The sequence below is a fragment of the Schistocerca cancellata genome, chromosome 2 (assembly GCF_023864275.1).
Source record: "Schistocerca cancellata isolate TAMUIC-IGC-003103 chromosome 2, iqSchCanc2.1, whole genome shotgun sequence".
NCBI lineage: Eukaryota > Metazoa > Arthropoda > Insecta > Orthoptera > Acrididae > Schistocerca > Schistocerca cancellata.
This window is the reverse complement of record NC_064627.1, coordinates 516,319,526-516,344,216: the sequence shown is the minus strand read 5'-3', so window position 1 is coordinate 516,344,216 and position 24,691 is coordinate 516,319,526. Positions and strand designations below refer to the sequence as shown.

The following is a 24,691-nucleotide window of genomic DNA, read 5'->3' as shown; positions in this document are numbered from 1 at the left end:
AGGACATCATTTTTCATTTGTCATTTATCCCAGGCACTTGCACCAAGTGAGATCAGAGCTGTTTGCCGCTGAAGTATTACCAGTATCCCTTCATTCTCGTGAAGACGGTGTCGTATCTGTGTTGTCACGCTATGCGTATAGGCGTGAACTCTTGTTCCTGTTAGCGGGCATACATGTAGGACGTCGTGGCTAGCGGGGAACCGGGGATGCATCCTATCGCCACGGTAAATATTTACGCACGATTATGGCGCTACAGCGGTGGCAACACGGTGACTTGGGAAGCCGTCCTGCTCCCAGCTAAAGGTGTATCCTCAGGCTGCCGGCAGGAGAGATTCCATTCTGCTCCAATTGGCACGCTCGCTCGCCTACATTATTTCACAGCCGAGCTCTTAGTCGGCAGCAAATTTCTGTATCGGCATTGTGTTGTGCCAGCAGCCGATATTCATTCTCCCACCCTCTCCTTCCTTCCTTCCTTCCTTCCTTCGTGTGTGTGTGTGTGTGTGTGTGTGTGTGTGTGTGTGTGTGTGTGTCGCGCGCACATCCTTCCAGTACAGCATTATGGCATTCGATAGCGGAATGCCGTAAATGATCCTGTAATTTATCGAAATTAAAACAGAAAACAGGTTTGTGGTAATATGAATTGAGTGTTGGCGAGATTTACGTAAAATAGCCTGAATCGTAACAGTTACAAATTTTTCTCGGTGGACTGTACCTTCCTAAGATATCCAAAAATCATTACGTTTATGTAACTCTAATTCGATTTGTACGAGTATTTATGGCTACGATGCGCAACAACTCGCTTAACCACCCCTATCTTCTCCCCCTTCTCCTCCCCATCTCTCCACGCCCAAACCCACCTCCATTTTATGTCATTAAGCACATCTCAGAAATATGACGTTCCCCACTTCAGTTTTCATGCCAGGCAATAAAATATGATCCCTAAATGAAGGGGAAAATTAATTATTGGGCATAATAGATGGAGGAGCCTAATGGCTGACTGACACAATGTTTTGGAGCATTACGGATTATCAGATTCCTTTACTATCGCTAGAGATTTCTGCCTAAGAGAAAACAACAAAAAACACAACAAAAACTCTTGAATTACGTACCAAAAATTTATTTGAAGATAGGGCATTGCAGTAGTCAAAGAGCATGCAGATAGAGTAATACTGATCCGGAAGAAAATAAAAAATCGGTCAACTATTTTGTGAAATTATTTGTCTAAAAGTGATAAATAAAGTTCTTTAGAAAAACATTTGATGCACCTCATTTGCTGTACATGATTTCGAGTATCACTCAGAGGCGCAGCAGATGTCTCTCTAAACTGTTTTATTCCTTACTTTTAAATGAATCATTTCATAAAACATTTGACCGATTTTTATTTTTTTTATTATTTTAGATTTTCGTTCAGAAAGCATAATCTTGTTGACACGTCATTTTCTTTCCTAGTGTCTTCTGGTGTCGAAATGTCCTGAATTTAGTACTTGATTCCAAGGAAACCATTTTGACAGTTACATGTAACACCAGTGTTACTTTTTATGCTGAGAACAGCTAGGCCTAGAAGATATGAATTTCTCAACACTTCATTTTCAGTTTTCCCTCAAATCGCTAAGTTCTTCCTAATTGCCCTGATTACTTTCAAGCAAATAAACCCTTGTTTGCTAAACTAGACTTCATGCTGGTCAATTTGATATCCCATTTATCCATTTCCCATTCTTCATTTAGATATGAAAATTCGGAGATAAACGCTTTATGTACTCGTAATTTATTTGGAGACTTGTTTTCGCTTAGCGCAAACGTTTGACCGAAAATGCAACTACATTGTCGATTCCGAGCAGACTATTTGGGGACATGTAATGACTATGTCGTTAAAATGCTGATGCTAAACTGTGACTGAAACCAGGATTTCCCGTTTTTCGCGAGCAGACGCCTTTAGCATTAGATCGTGATACCACCAGACTTGACGCCAACTTTCATTGGCATCGTTGTTACAGTCTAAGATTTTCGAGCACAGTAAGATGAGGCACTCGGAAGGGTGGTCGTAATACCACCACGGAGGAAAGGATTTTAAAGACGAGCGTGGTTTCCTGCTCCATGAACATACAGGGTGAACCAGAACTCCGCCGACCAACTTTCGAACGCAGTAATGTGGAGCAAAACAAGAAAGAAAGTAAGTCAGTCTAGTAAACGTAGGCTCTGAAATACATACCTTAAGGGCTATGAGCACTTCTGTAGATGTTTTACAGTACGCTAACGAAGATAACGCTTGAAGGTTGACCACCTAAAACAGGTTCTGTCTTAGATATCTACAGACTGGAAACTGCAGATATTTATAGATGATAGGCAACCACGCACTTAATCTGCCTATAGCTCAACTAGTTCATCCTGTATGTATCAGTTGAATTAAATTCAGGTAAATGAAATCAATGGGACCGAGGGAATGAAATCGGCAAAGACGCTCTGTTATGAAATATCATAAGAGAGACCCATTCAGAAACGTTTTCAGGTTAGCCACAAATTTGTCTGTCATTTGCCACAATGTTCAGTTTCTTGCAACTTCTGCGTTTTTGAACGGTTTGCAGTGATTTCATTTCATGTCATCGCATCTTGATTGATTTAATCCATCGTGTCCTTACAGTACATTTCTTCGTTTCACGTGAGGGCAGTAATAAAAAAATTACTTTTTGACTGGTTGTGAAGCAGGGCTGGTATTTCCGGTTTAGCGTTCTGCCACTGGAAACGTGGAGGTGGCGGAGGAGGAATTAGGGAGCCGTGTGCAGAGGAAATGTGCGGGAGGTGGGAGGTGGCGGGAACCTCCCACGCGCCAGCCGGAAGCACGGCACACCCTTATCTCGCCCGCTGCCGCCCGGCATCCGCTCCTGTTTTCCCCGCTGCCTCATTCTCCTACCGACTTTGCTTGGCTTCAGCTAAGCTATAATTGCTGCCCCCCTCCTCCCATATCCACTGTCTGACAAAACAGTTGAAGCACCCAGAGGGAATGATCGGATGTTACGTAACATTGTACACAAACATGTCGTCGCCGAGTATCTAAATTATTAGAGCTGCAGTTCTCCGTGACACGCAAAACGGCCACCAGAGTGCATTAGTGCAGTTAGTGTTTAGTGTTGTTCCCAGCCCTGACAGATTATTAATGGCTGTTCACAGCGTCATATATTGAGTGATCACTGTGAAGGACGCGGAAACGGTCGATTTGTCGATATTTAGATTTGGCGATCTTCGAATGTGAAAGAAGCCCGAAGATGGGCTGCATGGGAACGTGAAGACAGGTATTCTCGTCTCCAAGGTTCTTGTCAACCACATCTCACCACCACAAGGGACGATCGCCTTATTGTGTACCAACCCCATCGGAACCCTTTTACATCTGTGATTGCCATTCGAGAACAATTTATGGACGACCTGCAACGTTGTGTCATCCTGCACCATTGGTCGGAGACTAACACCAGCTGAACTAGAGATTATTGTACCATGCATAGGGTGCCGTTCACACTGTAATACGAACGGCTGCGAATGGCGTGGTGCCGTGACGAGGAAACGTGGACTGCTGATGATTACGGCGTCCTGTAGTGTTCAGTGATGAATCTGGGTCCTGCAGTGCCACGGATGACAACGTTCGCGACCCGAGGAGAATTCCCATTCTATCTGCGTTTTGGAAGGAGTCTGTGGGGATCCACCGGTGATTACTTCAGGTTATGGTTGGTGGTGATGGAGGGAAATGTAAGTGCACAACGGTACAACACAGATATCCAGTTTGGTCTTGCGTAACATCTCGTGCTTCAGTACCGTGGTTTTATTTTTCGCTAGGACAATGCTTTTATGCACGTGTCTCTATGAACTGTCTGCGTGATAATTCCGGTGCTTCTGTGGGCTGCTTCTGTCACCTATCGATCATGAAGGGCACCAGTTCGGGCGTAAACTGTCCCAGTGCCATCAGCCAGGATATCAAAGATCAGTCACAACAGTTCTGGCCAGCATGACTCAGAAGACGATGCAACGGATTTGACACCCTGCGCAACGGAATCAGTGCATGCATTCAGGTCAAAGAGGGTGCGACGTCGTACTGATAAGAGCCCTCATAATGCCAAATATTTGTAAATTTGATTTGATTTTGTGATCAATGAAATAACATCACATACCCTTTCATATAAAGTTTCATTTCGTTTCGTCCTTTCCTTTTCGGTGCTTCGCTTTTGTGTCAGGCAGAGTATATAAACGTAAGATATCCAATAGAGAGATTTTTCTATGCATTTATTACCGGACTAGTATCGGGCGAACATGTCCATCATCAGCGGCTGAACACCACATGTACAAAACAACGCGTAATGCTAATTCCCGACACAGTGCAGGTCTGTAACGTTCGTTTCTCTTCTTCTGTCGCTCTGAGAGGAGTGGGTGTTGTACGAACAATGCACTGTGTTATGGTATGGCCGAAAGCTGACAGATATCACATGCTGACAGATATCACATATATAGGTTGTGCACCGGTGTAATCCCAGCAGTTCTACCGAAACTTTATATACGAGCCGGAGACCTGAAGCGACAGCAAATAAGTTCATACATGGCTTTCCATAGCTTAGAATGAATAACTGCATCATCCAGTTGCACAACAGCGAAACATGGAGCGGGGTGCGGTACTGCTCAAGACACAGGAGCTTCATTCAGCAGCACTGGGACCGAAATCCCGGCCGACCATCTACATTCAGATTTTCCATAGTTTCCCTAAATCACTTCAGTCAAATCGTTCCTTTGCTTTCACTTTGACCGATTTTTCTTCGTCCTTGCCCAAATGATTCAGTGTAATCAGTATAATTAGTGTGATTTTTAGTAGAAAATGTAGTAAAAAAGATAGTTGGCTGGCTCCACGGTATTGGTTAAATGTCCGTAAGAAAATAAATCAAAGAAAGAAATAACAGTGCCTTGTATCCGTTATTAGTTTCTGCGAATATTAATTATGATTTGGTAGTAGCGTATACAAACAAGCATACATTTTATGTAATGGAAGACAAGTGTCACACAGTATCTCTGCATAGGACCGAGCAATATAACTGTCGGGTATTATGACCCACCACCGAGCCGACATTCTGGTGAGAGTGAGATCTTAGTAATGTCATCAGTTTTTGACCGGACGTTAGCTGCTCATCCAGACTGGTGCTTGTGCTTACTGAAACGTCGTCATCTTTAGGAATGATTGCTTTTCATCTCTCTGACGTGTGTACTACATCCACAGTTGACCTAAGAGTCGAATATCGTCTCATATGCGAATATGTAACCTGTTGAGCACCTACGAGGGGCGTTCAGTAAGTAAAGCAACACATTTATTTCTGACAGCAGATTGGTTTTATTCAGGATTCCAATACACCATATTGTTACCCACTATTTTGGCTACTAAACCCTATTTTCAACATAATCTCCATTCACTGCGACGGCATTACGTCACATTACCTGGAGGACCTGTATGCCCGCATGGTACCACTCTACTGGCCGACCTCGGAGACATTGTCTTGCTATATCGTGAATTTTAAAATTTTCCGTGCTAATTGAATGTTCAAACAAATTTTCGGGTTACAGCCGGTCACCGTTTAATTCATCTCACAATATTTTGACTGGCCAGTGCTGAGGAGACAAAATACCGTGTGACGAATTAAATGTTGACCGGCTGCAAACCCAAAATTTGTTGGAACGACCTCACCGTCATCCAAGTACTGCTTTCCGTGGAGTGTACCCTTCAATTGGCCAAACAAATGGAAGTCGGAAAGTGCGAGGTCCGGGCTTAGCGTGGATGGGTAGGGACAGTCCAATGGATATTTGAGAGCTCATCAGGGATGCACAGACTTGCATGATACCTTTCAATGTCATGGAGAAGTAGTTCGTTTGCATTTTTGTGGCGACGAACACGCTGAAGTCTTTTCTTCAATTTCTTGAGGGTAGCACAATACACTTCAGAGTTGATCGTTGCACCATGAGGAAAGACATCAGACCGAACAACCCTTTCAGAGTAGATGATGGTCGCTCGATTTTACCAGCTGAGGGTACGGCTTTGAATTTTTTTCTTCATAGGAGAGGTGGTGTGGTACCACTCTATGGATTGCCGTGTTGTTTCCAGTTCGAAGTGTTGAACGCATCTTTTATCATCTCTGACTGTGTTAAATAACAAACTCTTACAGTTAGCCTTGTAACACGCAATAAATTCCGCACAAGTGGGCACACCTTTCCAGTACCCCGATGGTGGACGAGCGTATCAACACTACCAACAGAGGCACCTAGTTGCGCAGCTAGGTGTTTGATTGTGACCCGTCAATCATCTCCAATGAGTGTGTCCGCACGTTCCAACATTGGAGGAGAGACAGCTGTGGGCTGCCGGCGGCACGCGGAGAGATCGGACAGGTTTGCGCGACCTTGTTGCAATGTTGACAGACACCTTACCCAACGACTCAACGTGCTTTTGTTGTTCACTGTCAGTTCTCCATCGACATTCTGCAAGCTCCTATGAATACCTGTGTTGCTCTGGTTTCCCGCCAACAGAAACTCAATGACAGCTCTCTGCTTGGAACGCACATCCGTTACAGACGCAATTTTGAAGGCTACGTACAGCGTCTCCACCAATCGAAACTTAATAATACTATGGGGGCTGAAGCAGAAATATTCCAATAATGCCCCACAACAAATTCCGAATTTTTTCAACCGAAATTGGCCGAGAAAAAAAATCACTGCATTACTTAATGAATGCCCCCCCCCTTGTAACATAGTCACTACCAAGAACTATATTGTTGAAATGATAACAGAAGAAAGGAAGACTCTGAATCTGGAGTATACAATAATTACTGCAACTTAACACAAAAATCTCACTAAAATAGTGCTCGTGGGACGTGAAGAAACCACCAATTAAATCCTCGTCCCCGTTACATTTTTTATTGCATCCCTCAAATTTCCTGCTTTTTTTTATCGATTACTATGTCATCGTAGTGTTTCATAAAGGTCACTGTTTAGTAAGGAATCTACAGCTTTCTGCGACGCTTCACGTGGCATCCACTTGGAATAAACGCTTCATTAAGAAGAATCTCGCCGGCCACTTTGCAAAGCGGATCTAGGCGCTTCAGTCGGGAACCGCGCTGCTGCTACGGTCGCAGGTTCGAATCCTGCCTCGGGCATGGATGTGTGTGATGTCCTTAGGTTGCTTATGTTTAAGTAGTTCTAAGTCTAGGGGACTGATGACCTCAGATGTTAAGTCCTATAGTGCTTAAAGCCCTTTGAACCCCTTTAAGAAGAATCTCCTTAGACTATCACTGTTCTCTCGCCTGGCATCTTTTTCCGTTTAAAGACACGCGAACGTCTTCCACCTCAAGCTGGTTCTCGGTCACTCCCATCGAATAAAACAGCGCGCCGCTGGCTGGAAAGTTAATTGTCCGATGACGTCCTAATTGCGGTATTACTGCCGCTGCGGACGTCAGCCGCAAGAGTTCGGAGTGCCGCGCCTTCCAGCGAGTGGCGGTCGCAGCTGCGTCTGCAGATGTCTTATCGCCTGGAGAAACACTACCGTGTCTTCTAAGATTTTCGCTGAGGTAACTCACGTTGCATAAGCATCATGTTCGTTTAGCAGAGGAAACAGAAGAGTATTGCGAATTGGCAGACACTAACTATTTTGATCCGCGTGATTGTCACAGAAATTTTTAAAAATCTAAACTGGCGACACTTGAAAGGCACAGGCACCATCTTCAGTAACATCATGAATCCCTCTTTTTGTGTGTGTTATTTAGTAACATGGCTTATGAGCGCATGCCTCAGTAACTTCCGTTGCAAAGGAGTCCGTGTTGCGTGTAGATTACTGCTTTCACCAAGCGAACATCCCAAGTTGTTCCGCGTGTGAAGTTGCATGGGTAGGGCCACGTCACACGAGCTGAACATTTAAAAATACACTATACCGGACACATTAAAAACAATATACGGTACTGTCGGCTGCCTGCAGCTAACGGCAACGGCAGATTTCTTGTAACTGGAGATTATAGCGGACAGCTTTGCCGGCGAAAACTGAAGTCTGTCAGCGCTCTCATCATACTAAGTGCTTAACAAGATTGTATCGAAATCATTAGAAAGCTGAAGTGTTAGTATAACTATAGCTTGCAGCAAGGTTGGCTTATGATCTCACTGTGTTAAATGTTAATTATTAAGCTTAAATAAAGTTATACTTGTCGCCGGTGTTCATACGCGAGGTTTTTTAAATATACATTTTATCACAGAATCACTGTCTCGACTCGACAGACTTACTCCTACGATCCTGGCTCCCGTGTCCTGTATCTGTAACACTTTAACTATTTTCCCTGAGAAGCGTATCTGCACACATCAAGAAAAGTTTTGCATCACCTCGATTCCGAGAGTTCCGGAACCTGGAATAGAGATCTACGTAAACATCATTTCCGCCCTTTTTATTGCTCATGGAAACCACACATTGCGTACTGTTCCGCCATACAGCGATACCTTCAGAAGTGGTGGTCCAGATTGCTGTAGACACTGGTACCTCTAATACCCAGTAGCACGTTCTCTTGTGTGGATGTATGCCTGTATTCGTCGTGGCATACTATCCACAAGTTCATCAGGGCGCTGTTGGTCCAGACTGTCCCACTCCTCAATGGCGATTCGGCGTGGGTGGGTCACGTCGTCCATAAACAGCACTCTTCAACCTCTCCCAGGCATGGTCGATAGGGTTCATGACTGGAGAACATGCTGGCCACTCCAGTCGAGCGACTTCGTTATCCTGAAGCAAGTCGTTCACAAGATGTGCACGATGGGGGCGCGAATTGTCGTCCATGGAGACGAAAGCCTCGCCAGTATGCTGCCGATATGGTTGCATTATCGGTCGGAGGATGGAATTCACGCATCGTACAGCCGTTGCGGCGCGTTCCATGACCAGCGGCGTACGTCGGCCCCACATAATGCCACCCCAAAACAACAGGGAACTTCCATTTTGTTGCACTCGCTAGACAGTGTGTCTAAGGCATCCAGCCTGACCAGGTTGCCTCCAAACAAGTTTGCAACAATTGTCTGGTTGAAGGCATATGCAATACTTGTCGGTGAAGAAAACGTGATGCCAGTGCTGAGCGGTCCATTCGGCATGTTGTTGGACCCATCTGTATCGCACTGCATGGTGCTGTGGTTGCAAAGATGTACCTCGCCATGATCATCGGGAGTGAAGTTACGCATCATGCAGCCTCTTGCGCACAGTTTGAGTCGTAACACGACGTCCTGTGGCTGCACGAAAAGCATTATTCAACATGGTGGCGTTGCTGTCGTTCCTCCGAGCCGTAATCCGTAGGTAGCGGTCATCCACTGCAGTAGTAGTCCTTGGGCGGCCTGAGCGAGGCATGTCATCGGCAGTTCCTGTCTCCCTGTATCTCCTCCATGTCCGACCATCGCTTTGGTTCACTCAGAGACGCCTGGACACTTCTCTTGTTGAGAGCCCTCCCTGGCAGAAAATAACAATGCGGACGCGATCGAACCGCGGTATTGACCGTGTAGGCATGGTTGAATTACATACAACATGAGCCATCTAATAGGCGTTGCTCATGCATGGTTGTTTACATCTTTGGGCGGATTTAGTGACATCTGTGTACAGTCAAAGGGACTTTGTCTATTATACAGTATCCACGGTCAATGTCTCTCTACCAGAGTTCTGGGAGCCGGGGTGATGCAAAACTATTTTTGATGTGTGTATATTAAATGAAGTAAAACAGATGTAATATATGAAACGATATAAAATGGCATAAACACTACAACCCTACATCATCTCACATACTGTACAATTCGATACGAGACCTTTAAAGTCGTCCCTCTCATATGCTACTCGTGAAGAGTATAATAGTAACTACATACTTCCATGTATTTCGCTGTCGTTCACAGAATGTATCGGGTATATCACATTTAATGGCGTAAACGGATGCAGTTAAATGTAGACGATAGTAGAAGCAAAAACAAAAACAGTCTCAGTAAACATGGACTTTAAAACGCATAGGTTAAGAGCTATGAGCAATTCATCTTCGATTATGTGAAACAAATCTGTTCCACTGCAAGCACTTTCCTTTCCATATTTCCGAGTCCTCCCTAGGGCATGGGTGTATGTGTTGTTCTTAGCATAAATTAGTTTAAGTAGTGCTTAAGTCTAGGGACCGATTAAATCAGCAATCCGGTCCCTTGGGAATTCATATACAATTGAATTTTCCATATTTCTGGAGGTGGTAGTATGGACTAAAACAAGAATTAAAAAAGTCCAGTAAATATGGGCTCTAAAGAGCAGTCCGTAAGAGCTATGAGCACTTGTTCACAGTAGGGAAGATGGAGTGATTATAGCTCTTAACGTATGCATTTTGGAGCCCATGTTTGAAACTCTTTTTGTTTCTAGTATCGTGTACTTTAAGCTGTAGGCGTGTACGCTCTGTAGACGTAAATGCAGACACTGACCACAGGAGAGGGGTCTGTCACTTGCACAGTCCGTCCTGCTAGGTGCGTCTTGCGTTTAGACATTTTGCCGTTGTCATTTGTTATCGCTCGTAACCAAAAAAAAAGATATTATGTTCGTGGACAAACTGAACGCACTGTTCAGAACATATGACGGAGAAACTTATGAAATCATAATCGCCGGCGTTGACATTTAAGAGAAAGGAAAATTAGGTTCTAATGTAGTCTCAACGACGTCATGGAATGCAGAGTACAGTCACGGACAGGACAATAATGTGGGAAGTGATCGGCCATATTTTTCTGTGGAATCAACTTGTTTTCCGTATGTAGTACAAAGAAGATACGGAAAACCTGGGTAGATATGGCTGGAAGTGTATTTAAACACCCCTCCTCCCTAATGCGAGCGCAGTTCCTTAACTAGCAACTGTCTCGAAAATTACGTGTATACAGGGAAGTCCAAGTAAACGTTTTGGGGTGCGCCGAGGCCTGATGTTCTTTCGTACATATGAATTAAATAACCTAATACGATGTTAGACTAAGACAATATTTTGTGCTGCAGTGTTGGCGGAGTTTTCACACTGCGTTACTATTGACAGTAGAATGTGAAGATCCTAAGAGTGTTGGATTCGCTGCTGAGGAGAAATTACACAGAAAAAATCTGGGTGTGTCGGTTGCCTTTCAGATGGTACTGTCGTCAGACTTGCCCATTCGTTAATAACTTTTCTTTCTTTGCTTGGAGAAAACCTAATGAAAAGGTTAATTTCCCAAGCGGCCGCACAAAGAAGACGGTATGAGAGAACCCTCGTGTCTGACGGCAATTAGCAGGGCGTGGACGGTGCTACGCTTAGCATCGGCGCTGCTCATATGTTGAGCATACATTCTTATTGCAGATTCTCGAATCCTAGGGTAGCAAATTAGAACTGAGCAGTAGAACTTATTTCCATTGCATGTACAGTTCCAGTTTCTCCCACTACAGTGACAAATATTTTGGCAAAATAGGTACCGTAGAATTCTGAAAGTAATGGAGAATATGACACCAATTTCGTTAGATATTCATTTGGTAATAGAACATGTTAGGTGACATTCTTCACCCGCTAACACGGTTTGTTTCTCTAATAAACCACCGCGTACTTTTGTTCACCGTGCTGTTACTTTCCCGCTACTCACATTGTTCAGCATCTTTCACCATGACTGCGATTAAATTAGAATCGCAGCTCATTTATTTGCGGTTATTATGAGAGGCAGTCAAATGAAAGCCAAACACCCGCTATAACGGAACCATCGAATGGTTCTATTCAAAAATAATCAACAGACGCGTTGAGACATTCCAACAGCTGACATCTCGAGGGCAAACGGCAAAGCCAAAAGTGAAAACATCTCACAATGAATGTGCAGCGCTCTCAAGACACTTTTCAGAAACTACGAAGCTCCACAGTCAAAATACCCGGGAATGCCGTTGGACGGAATCATCTTGGTGCACATGGCTTCCTCCTACGGAGGGAGGATCCACCTTTCTGTGAAGTTTGTGGCGTGCCGCTTTCAGTTCAGCATATTGTGGCTACGTGTGTCCTGTGTACTGATAATAGGGCAGCCGTTGGTCTCGCTGGAGATCCTCGCAGATACCGATACCAGTGTTTACAGAGTGGTGAAATTTTGTGAACTATCAGGCCTCATCCCCAAACTGGTGGGAAAGGGCGGCAGACTTTAGTACATTATAAACTGCTCTGCATGTGGGGACAGCCTTCGTCCCCACCCTTGAGATTTCATGTTGACTTTTCGTCAAGGCGCTGATGACCGTGATGTCGAGCGCCCCCTCAACCCAACTCATCATCATTATCATCCTGTTGGACGGTAATGCCCGCCCCAACGCTGAAGGCTACGTTTCAGCGATTTGGTTGAGAAACACTGCAAGATCGTTCGTACAGCCCGGATCTTTGGCGACTTCAAGAAAGACGTGTGTGGACGTAATTTCAATCGGGCGAGGAAGTGCAAGAATGGGTGCAGTTGTGGATCCGTCAGCCGCCGACCGGACCAAACAGGAAGTGATCGTCCCACATCCCAGTGGGATAAGTGTCTTACGCGTATGCTGAATAATCTTGAATGCAACCACTTCATCGTCTCGTTGTGACGGGTGTTCTTTTTTCATTTGACTGCCCTCTTATGAAGTACATGCATGTGCCCAATATCAGTTCAGTGAGTCGATGGTCTTTTATCTTGTGAATGACGCTACTATTATACAAAATCCTATCTTCTGTAGTGGTATTACCTTCGAGATAAGTTGAAAATATTTACTGTTTTGGCTCCTCGTCCGAAATGGAAGGTGCTGCTTGTGTCTGTCTTCTCCTGGTTTAAGAAGACGCTCGACTGTGGTTAGAATTCGCTTCATTCTTTATACTGATCCTCACGAGGATATTTACCTCGTAGGTGTATCGACGAGCTCCCATTAATGATATCTCAAGAATTTCTTGCTCGTTTTCATGTATTCTGCATTTACAAGTGTACTTATAGCCAGATGGATGAATGTCAGAATTGAATACCCTGTCCATATAACTCCACCAATGGTGATGAGCTAGTTGAAACGGTCAGTCAACTATGAAAATCAGTTTACATCTACATGAATAGTCCGAAATTCAATTTTGCTGTGAATGACCGAGCATGTCTTATTAGTCGTTTTCTTCAGGAATACATCTCGAGAGAAATGCTGTCCATTCCTAAGCAAAAGCACACTTATTAAACCCAATCGTTTTCAACTTTTGGTTCTCTTGCGAAATATGCGACGGAGAATACAACGTTGTTCTACAGTCCTTGAAAAACTGATTCTGCAATTTAAATCTCTGCCTTCTCCAACTATATCTGTGTAGTATAAATCTTTATTTCGGGTAATGCTCAAAACATTTGGAAGGTGTAACAGTTTCTGCTGCCAATAACATGACAAAAAATACCCGTTTATATCTCCTGAGTACATACTATCGGTGTAAATGTGCTACTTACGACCGTACCACGGCGTGACAATGGTTATACCGGCTTCTACTGCCGATAACACAACAAATATGAAAAAAACTTTACATCTCCGGAGCCCATATTTTGGGTGCGAAAGTGTCGCTCACAACGGTAGCATGTCGTGACCCCGGCTAGGGCATCTCTCCTGCGTGGTTGGCGCCGGCGTGCGGCGGGCGCTGATGGTGTGGTGTTGGTTCTAGATCGAGCGGCGCGTGCCAGAGGGACTATGTACAGTAGCGTTGTGACGTGACGCGGCCCACGACAGCAGCAGCGCTCCAGCCCAGCAGCCACGAGCCGGCGCCGCAACCTCCCATGTTGAAGGCTATGGTCGCGGGGCAGCCGGTGGAAAACCATAATGACATGTATTGCTCTCCATATGACTACTACCCGGCCGACTTCTACCCGCAGCCGCAGGAGATGTGCCCCGCGCACCCTCACATGTGCGCCGTGCACGGAGACTACGGTAAGGCCCGTCCTGCACCTCTCTCTCTCTCTCTCTCTCTCTCTCTCTCACACACACACACACACACACACACACACACACACACACACACACACACACCACTCCATACACTGTACTGATAAATGGGAAGTGCCCCAACGGTTAGTGAGACAGGGTTCAAGCCACATTCGGTGTCTACCTTATAATTATAAAACCATGTAAACAGATATTTTAATTTGGTTATCATGCTTCGACAACTAATAAAGTAGTTATCCTTAGTGTCTCCTGAATGATTCGACGAAGAACGCTTGACCCGAATGACACATGTACCACCAACCAGCTTAGCGCCCGCTGCTTCGCTCATGTAGACGTACAGTCCACACACATTTTTCTTTTATTGTTGTTTTTCTTTAATCGAATTTTATGTCCACAAACTGCAACAACTTCTAAACTTTTAACGCAAATTAAGGCCATAGAAACGTGGTCTTTCCCGAAAGAACGTCTGACGAAAAAGCAATCCTGGTAGCTGGAGTCGAAGGTTTTTCTTAATCATGCCTTTTTCGTTCCTATAGTGATATTTCCATAGAAACTTTCATCCCATAACACACATTTCTTTACATCTGAGAAGTGAAATACCAGTTTTCATAGATTTAGCTTTAAAAATTTTGTAATATAACAAAAATTTTCTTTCCTTATTTCAGCCTCACAGGGGTTGAATGTCCAAAAGCAGTGAAACAAGTAATCTTTTTCGTTTGCAAAGCCGAATTCAAAATATTCGTAGGTTTAGATTTAAAAATGCTTTCATAATAAAATATTTTCATAAAACATTTCGTCCCCTATTTCAGCCCCTTGCGTTTCCAAAGGCAGTGAAATATGTATTTATATATTTATAACCGAGAAGTCTTTCCGTAAGTATAGCTTCAAAAATGGTTTGTAGATCAATAATGATTTATGCAGAGAGAAAAATTTCACCCTCATATCCGTAAAATTCCCAAAAACATTGAAAGACGTATTTCTTTATTTCTGATCGAGGAAACAGATACCAGTTTTCGTAGGTATAGCTTCAAAATTGTCTTCATGGCGACATTTTCAAAAAACCTTTAATTTCCTTTTTAACACCCGCCCCCCTCCCCTTAGAAATGGAATCTTTCTTTAAATGATGCCTACCTTCTCCAAATTTGAAGTTTCTATCCTTAGCGGTTTCGGTTGGGCGATGATAAGTCCGTCAGTCAGGGCATCGCCGTTTATACGTTTATAGATTGCTGTCTTATTAAAAAGAACATTAATCAGGCCTCTTTTGTCGCTTGATAGTTTCTTCTTTTATTATCTAACATTATCAGACGGTGAACGGTGAGGTGGCACTTTAAGACACTGGACCAGTACTACGGAGAGGTAGGTGCAAAACATGTCCACCCAAAATGATTCAGAATTTTTTAATGTTTCTTCTGAATAATGCGAATGAATACTTACTTAAACACTACAAGGTCGCTTTGGCACTACCCTAATTCATCTGAGTTGCAGCTCATTCTACAGGGTGGAGAAAAACAACGTGATAGTTAGGACACAACAGGGTAGCGAATGCTCCATTAAATTTCGGGTGCCCAGCTGCATAAGTTCAGCTTCTTCTAATAATTTCGACGTTCTCGTACAACGTAGAATGCCCAGTGTCAATACAGTTCTGTGCCACCGTCAGTTTATTGGGTTGTGAGACCCAGGTGTACATGCGGTGTTCTGCACATCTTTCGTGGACGGTACGTGTCGTTTGTCCGATGCATGAAGGGTCACACTGACACGGGATCTTGTAAACCCCAGGCTTCCGAAGCACCAAATCATCTTTAATGGAACCCAGGAGTACTGCTGTCTTCGGTGGAGAGTGAAAAATCGCTTTTACTTTGTGGTTCTCGGGATCCGTACTATTTCACATTACAGACAGCGGCTTCAGATTCGATATGTTATGGGATCCGGCGCTTTCAATAATAAACTTCCAAACAAGTCGCGACAATAAATCTCAGTGTGATACATTGACATCCCACATTGGATCAATTGCACAGCCACACTATACTTCCCTGCCAGCGATTAACGTCTCTGGAGCCTGTGAACCAGTGGCCGCATGCGCAGTGGCGTGGTCCGCGAGTTTGAAGATGGCTGAACGACATACAGCCGAAATAGCAGAAGCTGAAACCAATATTTTCCAACTGCATACCCGAAACTTAACAGAGCAGTCATTGCGCCGCGAAAACATGAAAATACAAAGGGCAGGGATAGTCGAATCGAGCAAAATTTTCCATGCGTTTGAAATGCTCCATTGTGGAGCTACGGCGCTGAAACGACAGCCAATCAGCGAAGTGCGTGTTCTTCAACTAACCTGTCCCAGCTAACACCTGTTATGCTAAAGTGCGCGATTAGTAATTAAATTAGTCGTAAATAATGATTTCAGCTGAAGAGCGAAAGCTAGGCAGATTCCAAATTCCTATGCATCATTGCTTACGTTAGATGCGAGTTTTCTGTGTTGTTTACTCGGTGAAGCTTGACTATTAACTCTTTTTTGCGGCGGCACCCGAGTAGGACTCTTGCAATGTTAGTTACTCCGGTGGACGCCGCCCGAGTCTCGTTAGTGTAGTGCTTAGCCGCCATTGCGCCTATAGATAACCATGTAGACAGCACAATGAAGAATCTCTGCAATGTGCTGCCACGTAGTGTTCGAATTCAGTCCTATCTATGTATCTATACTCGAATACAGAGCGTTATACAGTGCTGCTCTGTGTTGTGTCTATACTAGTCTCGTCTGTCAATAAGAACCAGAAGAGGAGAACGTGCCCAAAAGAAACGTCCTGATTGTGTCCAAATTTTGCTGTAGCTCTTTGTATGCGTTAGTGTTTCAAAACAAAACGCTATTAAGCAAGTTGTGTAAGAATATCGTGTACAAATTTTCTTTCGGAATAAAAATATGGTTCAGTAAAATTGTGCCGGTCGCGGTGGTCGTGCGGTTCTAGGCGCTCCAGTCCGGAGCCGCGCTGCTGCTACGGTCGCAGGTTCGAATCCTGCCTCGGGCATGGATGTGTGTGATGTCCTTAGGTTAGTTAGGTTTAATTAGTTCTACGTTCTAGGGGACTGCTGACCACAGCAGTTGAGTCCCATAGTGCTCAGAGCCATTTGAACCATTAGTGAAACTGTATATTTACTAATTTTAGTATCTCATAATCCACCTTTTACGAAAAGTTAAAAGGAGGTTACATCGTTTCAAATGACACATCACACAAATTTATTGCATGTATAATTGCAGTGCTATGATCGCCGGAAAATGTGTTGAAAGAAACCGCCCAGCGGCCCCAACCACGGTAGCTCAGGCCCGTCTCGGAAGCGTTAAATCAACTCAGCTAAAAATACTGTAATCCATTAGTTGCTTAGTTGGACAAAACAGCACTGCTAGATGCACTCATAAACACTCTCGCACTCGTCACTGGTTGGTTGTCTTTTATGCCCATAGATTAATAGCAGTGCATTTCTCGCCTATAGTTATCCAAATTTTTGCTTAATTGTGCGTCCTCTGCTCTGCTCTAATCTTACCAGCCCCTCCCCCCCCCCCTCGTCCCCCTACACCCTGTATGATGAAAATGGCTCTGAGCACTATGGGACTCAACTGCTGAGGTCATTAGTCCCATAGAACTTAGAACTAATTAAACCTAACTAACCTAATGACATCACAAACATCCATGCCCGAGGCAGGATTCGAACCTGCGACCGTAGCGGTCTTGCGGTTCCAGACTGCAGCGCCTTTAACCGCACGGCCACTTCAGCCGGCCTGTATGATGAGCGCGATGTAGAGGAGACATTAAACTTCAATCTAGTTCCATTCGCTCTTTACAGAGGAATATTTGTTGTTGTTTTATTTCTGTAATTTGATGAAAGATTCCAGATCCGGACTGTATACTGCGTTAGGAATACTTTCACAGATTTGTGTTTTTTAGTGTTGCAGTTACATTAACTATACACCTACAGTCATTGCCGTGCGGTTTCTTTTTTTATTATTATTAATTTTTTTCGTTGAGAAAATGGAAAAAATAAGCGTCAGTACCTTTACAGTTACAACGTGAAAGTTAAGTTCGTTGGAAAGGTTTTTCTGTTATACCAGAACGTCAGTCTCTGCCACAAGCATTTCTTGTAAAACATCAAGGCAGTATTAGAGTTCTGCACAGGTACAAGTCAACTGTTTTGATTGCTTTATTGATTCCTGCACGAAAGGTAGCCATGTTACTGCCATGGTGTGTACATGCGATCCTTGATGTAACCCTACAAAAAGACGTCTAACGACATGGCATGGGGAGAACGCAGGGACCATGCGATGGAATCATCACGATCCATCCACTTCTCAGAAAACGTTTACCGCATGCTGCACGTTCAAACTCCAATATCCGGGTGCATCATCATGCTGAAAGATGATGGATAGCTACAGCTCTTCGGTCTGTGGTAGAAGAAGCTGTAAATATTTCCCATTATTCCCCAGGTAAATATTTCCCATTATGGTTTTCCCTGCAAGAAAATCGCCCTATTATCCTATCGTGCATTAGGCCACACCAAACACGAAAATTCGGGTTATCACAGCTGTCTTAAAGTGTGTTTGTGGATTTTCGTAGACCTATAGCCCTTTCTCCTGATCTGACGCCATTCTTGTGCAGCCCAAGTCAAATCTGCAAAAAAAAAAAAAAAAAAAAAAAAAATGACAAAGGAGAATGTCGTTTTACTAGAAGCCACAAATCAGTCTCTCTAATAAGTTTCCAAGTTACAATTTTTTGAAAAGCATAATGGAACTTTATGGACACAGTATTTTAACAATCATAAATTCTTGAATATATTTTTGATGACAAAAGTTAGCATGACGAAACAAGTTGGTTTTCATCCTGAACCTTGTTCGCTGCTGTCCAGAATGAAAATATTTTGAATAATTACGTATAGAAGGATTTTAATACCTCGTGAAGATAATGAGGTATGAATAGTAAACCAGACTGGAGAAAGGAACAGGACGTGAAATATTCAAAGGAAGCGTCCCGGCAGTTGCTTTAAGCGGTTAAGAAAAACCACAGAAAACTTAAATCTGGATGGCCGAACGTGGATTTGGAGCCCTGCGTCCCCCACTGCGGATCCAGTGTGTTAATCAGTGCGCCACCTCGCTCAGACTGAACACACACACACACACACACACACACACACACACACACACACACACACACACACACACACCATCCTTTGTTCTAATGTTGTTGGTGCAGGATGCTGCAAATATTAGCTAACGTAGAGATTAATGGTTCAAGTGGCTCTAAGCACTATGCGACTTAACATCTGAGGTCATCAGTCCCCTAGACTTAGAACTACTTAAACTTAACTAATCCAAGGACATCACACACATCCATGTCCGAGCAGGATTCGAACCTGCGACCGTAGCAGCGGTTCCGGACTGAAGCGCCTAGAACCACTTGGTCACAGCAGCCGGCATAGAGAATAATAACTAGTATGTCGTCTTCTAATCTGAGTATTTTTGATACACTGTGTGAGAAACGAACTTTCAGTAAACAGCATGTTATGACAGGATATGCGTTGTTGTGACACATGACAACTTATTAGTTCAATAACAGTAAATATAGTACTGTAAATCTGAAGTCCCTATTGCTAGCAATTTTTTGTTTTTTAGAGAACTGTAACATAAACTCATTAAGTTATGTGTTGTACTGGCGACGCTATCATTAAAAATCAGAGATATGGACAAAATTATGACCTAAACAGTGAAGAACTTGCCCCTATAGGTAATGTTATTTATCAATTTACTAGCTTCCGTATCTCTATTAGTGTGCACGAAAACTTAGTAGTAAACTCCTTGAGTCTTCTACACTGCTTAAATACACTGCAAGTCAGCTACCCCTACGTATGGGTTTTACGCAACCTGCAGTGCCTTCAGGTACCACACGCAAGTGTTTCATATTCTGTCGATGGTTACTAGCAAACTGTCAGTGATACACAAAAATAAACAAGATCTTTTTGTAGGAAATATTATGTCGCTGAATTTTGTATTTGGATACGTTTTCGCTGGAGACCGTAATGTTCTAATTGTTAAAGGAAAACGGATAAAAATGACCTCCTAACGCGTTTTTCTTGAGTACCTCGAAAACCGTGATCTCCAGCATAAACGTATTCCTGTACAAAATTTGACTACATTAAATTTCCTACAGAAAAGACCTGTTCATTTTTTTCTGTAATACTAATAGTGTGTGCTTAGCGAGAAAGTATGACATCTTGAGTATAGTTTTCGGAGACTTTGCGGATAACATAAAACCTACTGGTAGGAGCAGCTGAATCACTTTTTTTATCATCTTAGTCTTACCGTGACACTACTGTGACTTGATCTAGATCCCAGAGAAGCCGACAGCAGACATCGAAGGAATCCTGACACACTTCGCTAGGATGGTAACAGGTCATTACAGCTCAGGCGAATATCTGACAGAGATGTTGCTGGTGAATATTCCGTCGATAAGACTCAGCGGACCCAGGAGTACATCTGAAGATGTCCAATGCAGCTCTGGACTAGAGGTCACCAACGATCATACAATCTGGAAGATTCAACAGCTACTAAGTTTTCATTTTACGTAACAAAGGAACTCCGAAAACTTAAAAGGGAATGTCTGAAAAACAGCCAATTTCGTTCTTTCGGAACACTGTTATGTGGCATTCGGGAGGACGACTGTTCAATCCCGCGTCCGGCCATCCTGATTTAGGTTTTCCGTGATTTCCCTAAATCGCTCCAGGCAAATGCCGGGATGGTTCCTTTGAAAGGGCACGGCCGATTTCCTTCCCCGTCCTTCTCTAATCCGATGAGACCGATGCCTCGCTGTCTGGTCTCCTTCCCCAAACAACCCAACCCCAACTGTTAGGTGGATCGATATTAAAGGCAAACTGTGCAACAGTTCTGGAGACTCCACCTTGTAGCTTGCGCAGGGATCATAAGAATAAGTTAGGCAGAGAACTGGTTGCGTACGAATGCACACAGGCAGTCCTTTCTATCAGCGAATGATATACGACAAATTACTACCATGCCGGATAAGGAGCTTTACGAGTAAATACATAGCTACATGGATGAAACCATTTTCTGTAGTCAAACGTTCAGCAGAGAGAGAGAAGATGGGGGGCATGAAGATTCTGGGATTGAAATTTCTTGCTGGTCACCCAGATATAGGTTTCCCTACATCGTTAAAGGCAAATACCCACGTTTGCAGAGGACACGCTCGATTTCCTGCCCTGCTGTTCCCCAGAGGTCACGTAAACGAGTAACAGGCTACCATTACAAAATTGATAACGGCTCGCAGTTGTGATATTTTGGCGGACGCGCGACGACCGGTGGACTGCTTTTCGCATCGAGCGGGACCTGAGAAAACGTGCCTGGCACATATCGGCTATTTCTCCCCACCGCCGCCGCTGTTCTGCTGCCGCAGTCAGTCTGAGAAATGGCCGTTCCCCGCCGTCTCCCCGCTTGCTTTATTCTCGGAGCGCTTGCGCAAACCTCCCGTAACGCTATTTGTCGCCAAATTCTAGATCGTTACGTGTAGCTGAATTGCTAAGAGATGTGCCTTTAGGTAGGAGAGGTGGGGGTAATTGAAGGGTTAGGCTTAAATGAAGGGGGATATACTCAGCTTAAAGTGGAGAAAATATGGATTCTCACTACTGTAGCAGGTGCGTTACAGAATCACATAATCAAATTAGTGTAACGATTATAACCAATGTGCTAAAAATGTTGAGTGATTTGCAGCGTAGGAAGAAGCCTGTATTAAACTGCATGTCGACTGCCACTGGGGTGGACAATTTTCATGAAATTTAACATAGTATAGTGATAACGTTCAGAATCACTTTGAGCCACTTTGTGGACTTGTTACTCAAACATCAAAACCGTTTGCGATGCACACATTTTAGCACTATGAGAGACTATTTTGCACGCAGTGGCACGATGAACCCTGAAAATAAGTTCGGTGCTCAGAGAACACTAGGTCCCTACGCTATATGGAGTTCGTCAGCATAATTTGGACATCCAGAATGGGGATATCATCTACACAGGTTACAATGACAGTTGTAACTAATGAACACTCAAACCGTATTATTGGATTTGTTGCAGTTTTCGCCCATCAGACGCGAGGATCTTCTGGTCTGATAACAACACGTTGACAAACTCTGCTTGGCGCCAAATTCAACACGTTCACTCCAGGCGAAACTGTAATGAATCAAATAAACGTGACATATGCCGACTCATATGTACATTAAATATTAGGCATCTCCTTATTCCCATCGGTAGGCGGAGTTTTCTTCCTCCACTCCCCACCACCCCTCCCTCTCCGGCTCCACCCCCCTCCGCCCCACCCACCTTACTGCTCGAAAACTATCAAGACGTCTTGAACAAACTATTCCTAAACAACAAGCCCAGTGCACAGTCACCTATCGGGTTTCCTATCTAACAGAATCCGCTGCTGACAGAAATTTAATTTTCAGTATTTCATATAACAGTTTACTGACCGATTTTAAAAATTTAAAATACTGACAAAATCCACTCATTAAGAGGTATAATCTTAAGTTAAAGATTTTACACAGTAAGACAAGTATTAAAGCTAGCAACTAGATTTGTCTTGAAGCAGTGCAACTCGTGGTGCACAAATACCCAGATTATATTCATCCTGTATTTGAGACTGAGAGCACTCAGCGACTTCCAGCAGACTTACGACAGTTTCAGATCTTTTCAAAGCGTTCTCGCGTACACGCTTAACTCACTTGTAAAGTAATCAGAAGCTGTTTTGTACATGGGAGTTGGATTCTTCAGAGTTTCGTGTTTTTATTGGTATGTTCCTAAGAGCTGCTTTAACCTACCTTAACACAGCCATTACACAGTCAAATCGAAAAATAAAAATTGAAAACTAGGCTGTTTAGAAATATGCTATGAAAATTAAGCTCTGAAACCATTTTAATGCGTTTACACGGTTTTATGAAATAGAATTTTTCGAGTCGATTTCTGTGATTTCCTCCAAAATGTAGGTAAGGGCTATCGCTTAGATTGCGACCAGTTGAGTGGGATCCGCAATTTTTTAGGTAACGTTTGTTCTTTATTGGCGTTTTCCTTGCAGTTCGTCGTTGCTTTAAAGGCCCGATTTACGACACATAGTCGCCGCATCTCAGGGACGAACGAGAAGATCGTTTACAGAGCGCAGAAGTGGCTTCTTTCCAAGTGGGCCGCTTGGCGGCATTCCATTCGCCGCCGGGGTAGCCGGTGCGGTCTCCACGTCACACCAACTCAGCCGGACCCTGGCCACGCACAAGTAACTGACAGCTTCCACGAATAGCTCTGATGCGCACACTCACGCCGCTCGCAAGAGATGTTACTCCTGTTGACAGCGTGAAATACGTGTGAAAACTTTAGTCAGATTACACCTGTGCAGATACCGATGTTACATTCCGTCCCCAGGAGGTAGAGTGGTGTCCGCGAAAGGTAGAAACACTGTTTTCGTAATGTTCCGAACTCACATCGTGTAATCTCTCCAGAAGATTAGTAGCATCGCACATCCCTCTTTATAGTGTGTGTTTAGTTTTATTCTGCCACTGTCTCAGTTTTGAACGCCTTTCAATTGTGTTCCCTACCAGAGTAAGCATACGGGCGTTGTAGTAAACGCAGATTGTAGGCTGTCATTGGCAGAATCTTAAAGAAATGTAACTCATCCCCGAAAGAAGTGTCTTACAAAACACTTGCTCTACAGATTCTGGAGTACTGCTCATCAGTCTGGGACTCTTACGAGATGGATTAATTAATAACAGACAGGGAAGAGCCAACAGACAGTGGCGCTTTTCGACAAGGAGTCGTTTAGTGGGCACGACAACGTTACGGAGGTGCACACCAAACTGTACTACTGAGTGAAGTGGCGCGGCAGTTAGCACACAGTACTCTCATTCGGGAGGACGACGGTTCAAATCCGCTTCCGGCCAGCCTGTTTCAGGTGTTCTGTGATTTCCCTACATCGCTCCAACCGGGATAGATCCTTTGAAGCGGCTCGTCCGATTTCCTTCCCCATCCTTTAACAATCAGAGACTGTACTCGGTCGCTAATGACCACCATGTCGACGTGACGGTCAAACTCTAATCTTCTTTCTTTCTTTCTTTCTTTCTTTCCTTCTTTCGAAATTCTAGCGGTAGATGCTACAGTAGAGGCGCTGGGGATCTCTGAGAGGTTTACTGCTGAAATTCCGAGAGCGTGCGTTAAAGAAAAAATCGGGCTATATATTAAAAAATGGCTCTGAGCACTATGGGACTTAACTTCTAAGGTCATCAGTCCCCTAGAACTTAGAACTACTTAAACCTAACTAACCTAAGGACATCACACACATCCATGCCCGAGGCAGGATTCGAACCTGCGACCGTAGCGGTCACGCGGTTCCAGACTGTAGCGCCTTTAACCGCTTGGCCACACCGGCCGGCAGGCTATATATTACTTTCTCCCAGTACAATAAGTACTCTTCAGCACACCCCGTAAGGTGGCTTACGGAGTATAGATGATAGATATAGAGAAATGCAATGCTGTTGGCGATTTCTGTGTGTTCAGATGTTTACACAATAAATCTCTTTCTGGAACGGAACGTGTGCTGTCTTGAGACTTCGTGAGAGGTTGAAACTGCGTTCCAGAGTGAGACTCTCTCCCGGAGCTTCTTTTGTGTACATTGTTCTTGCGGACTGAAATATGCAGGTACGACTCGCGACACGTCCCCACAGTCT

The 24,691-nt window shown here is 43.9% G+C and overlaps 1 protein-coding gene across 3 annotated transcripts in view; it reads left to right on the top strand.

The window, feature by feature from the left end:
• The window catches only part of LOC126162066 (fibronectin type-III domain-containing protein 3A), a 323,114-nt gene that overhangs the window by 71,074 nt on the left and 227,349 nt on the right, over nt 1–24,691 (top strand). For 2 of the 3 annotated variants that reach the window (XM_049918327.1, XM_049918328.1), the window contains exon 2: nt 13,665–13,927. The exons of the other annotated variant lie outside the window; for it this stretch is intronic. In XM_049918327.1, the coding sequence (XP_049774284.1) occupies nt 13,777–13,927 (151 nt within the window). In that variant the 5' untranslated portion in view covers nt 13,665–13,776. The remainder of the gene's footprint in view (nt 1–13,664; nt 13,928–24,691) is intronic. 3 annotated transcript variants of the gene reach the window in all.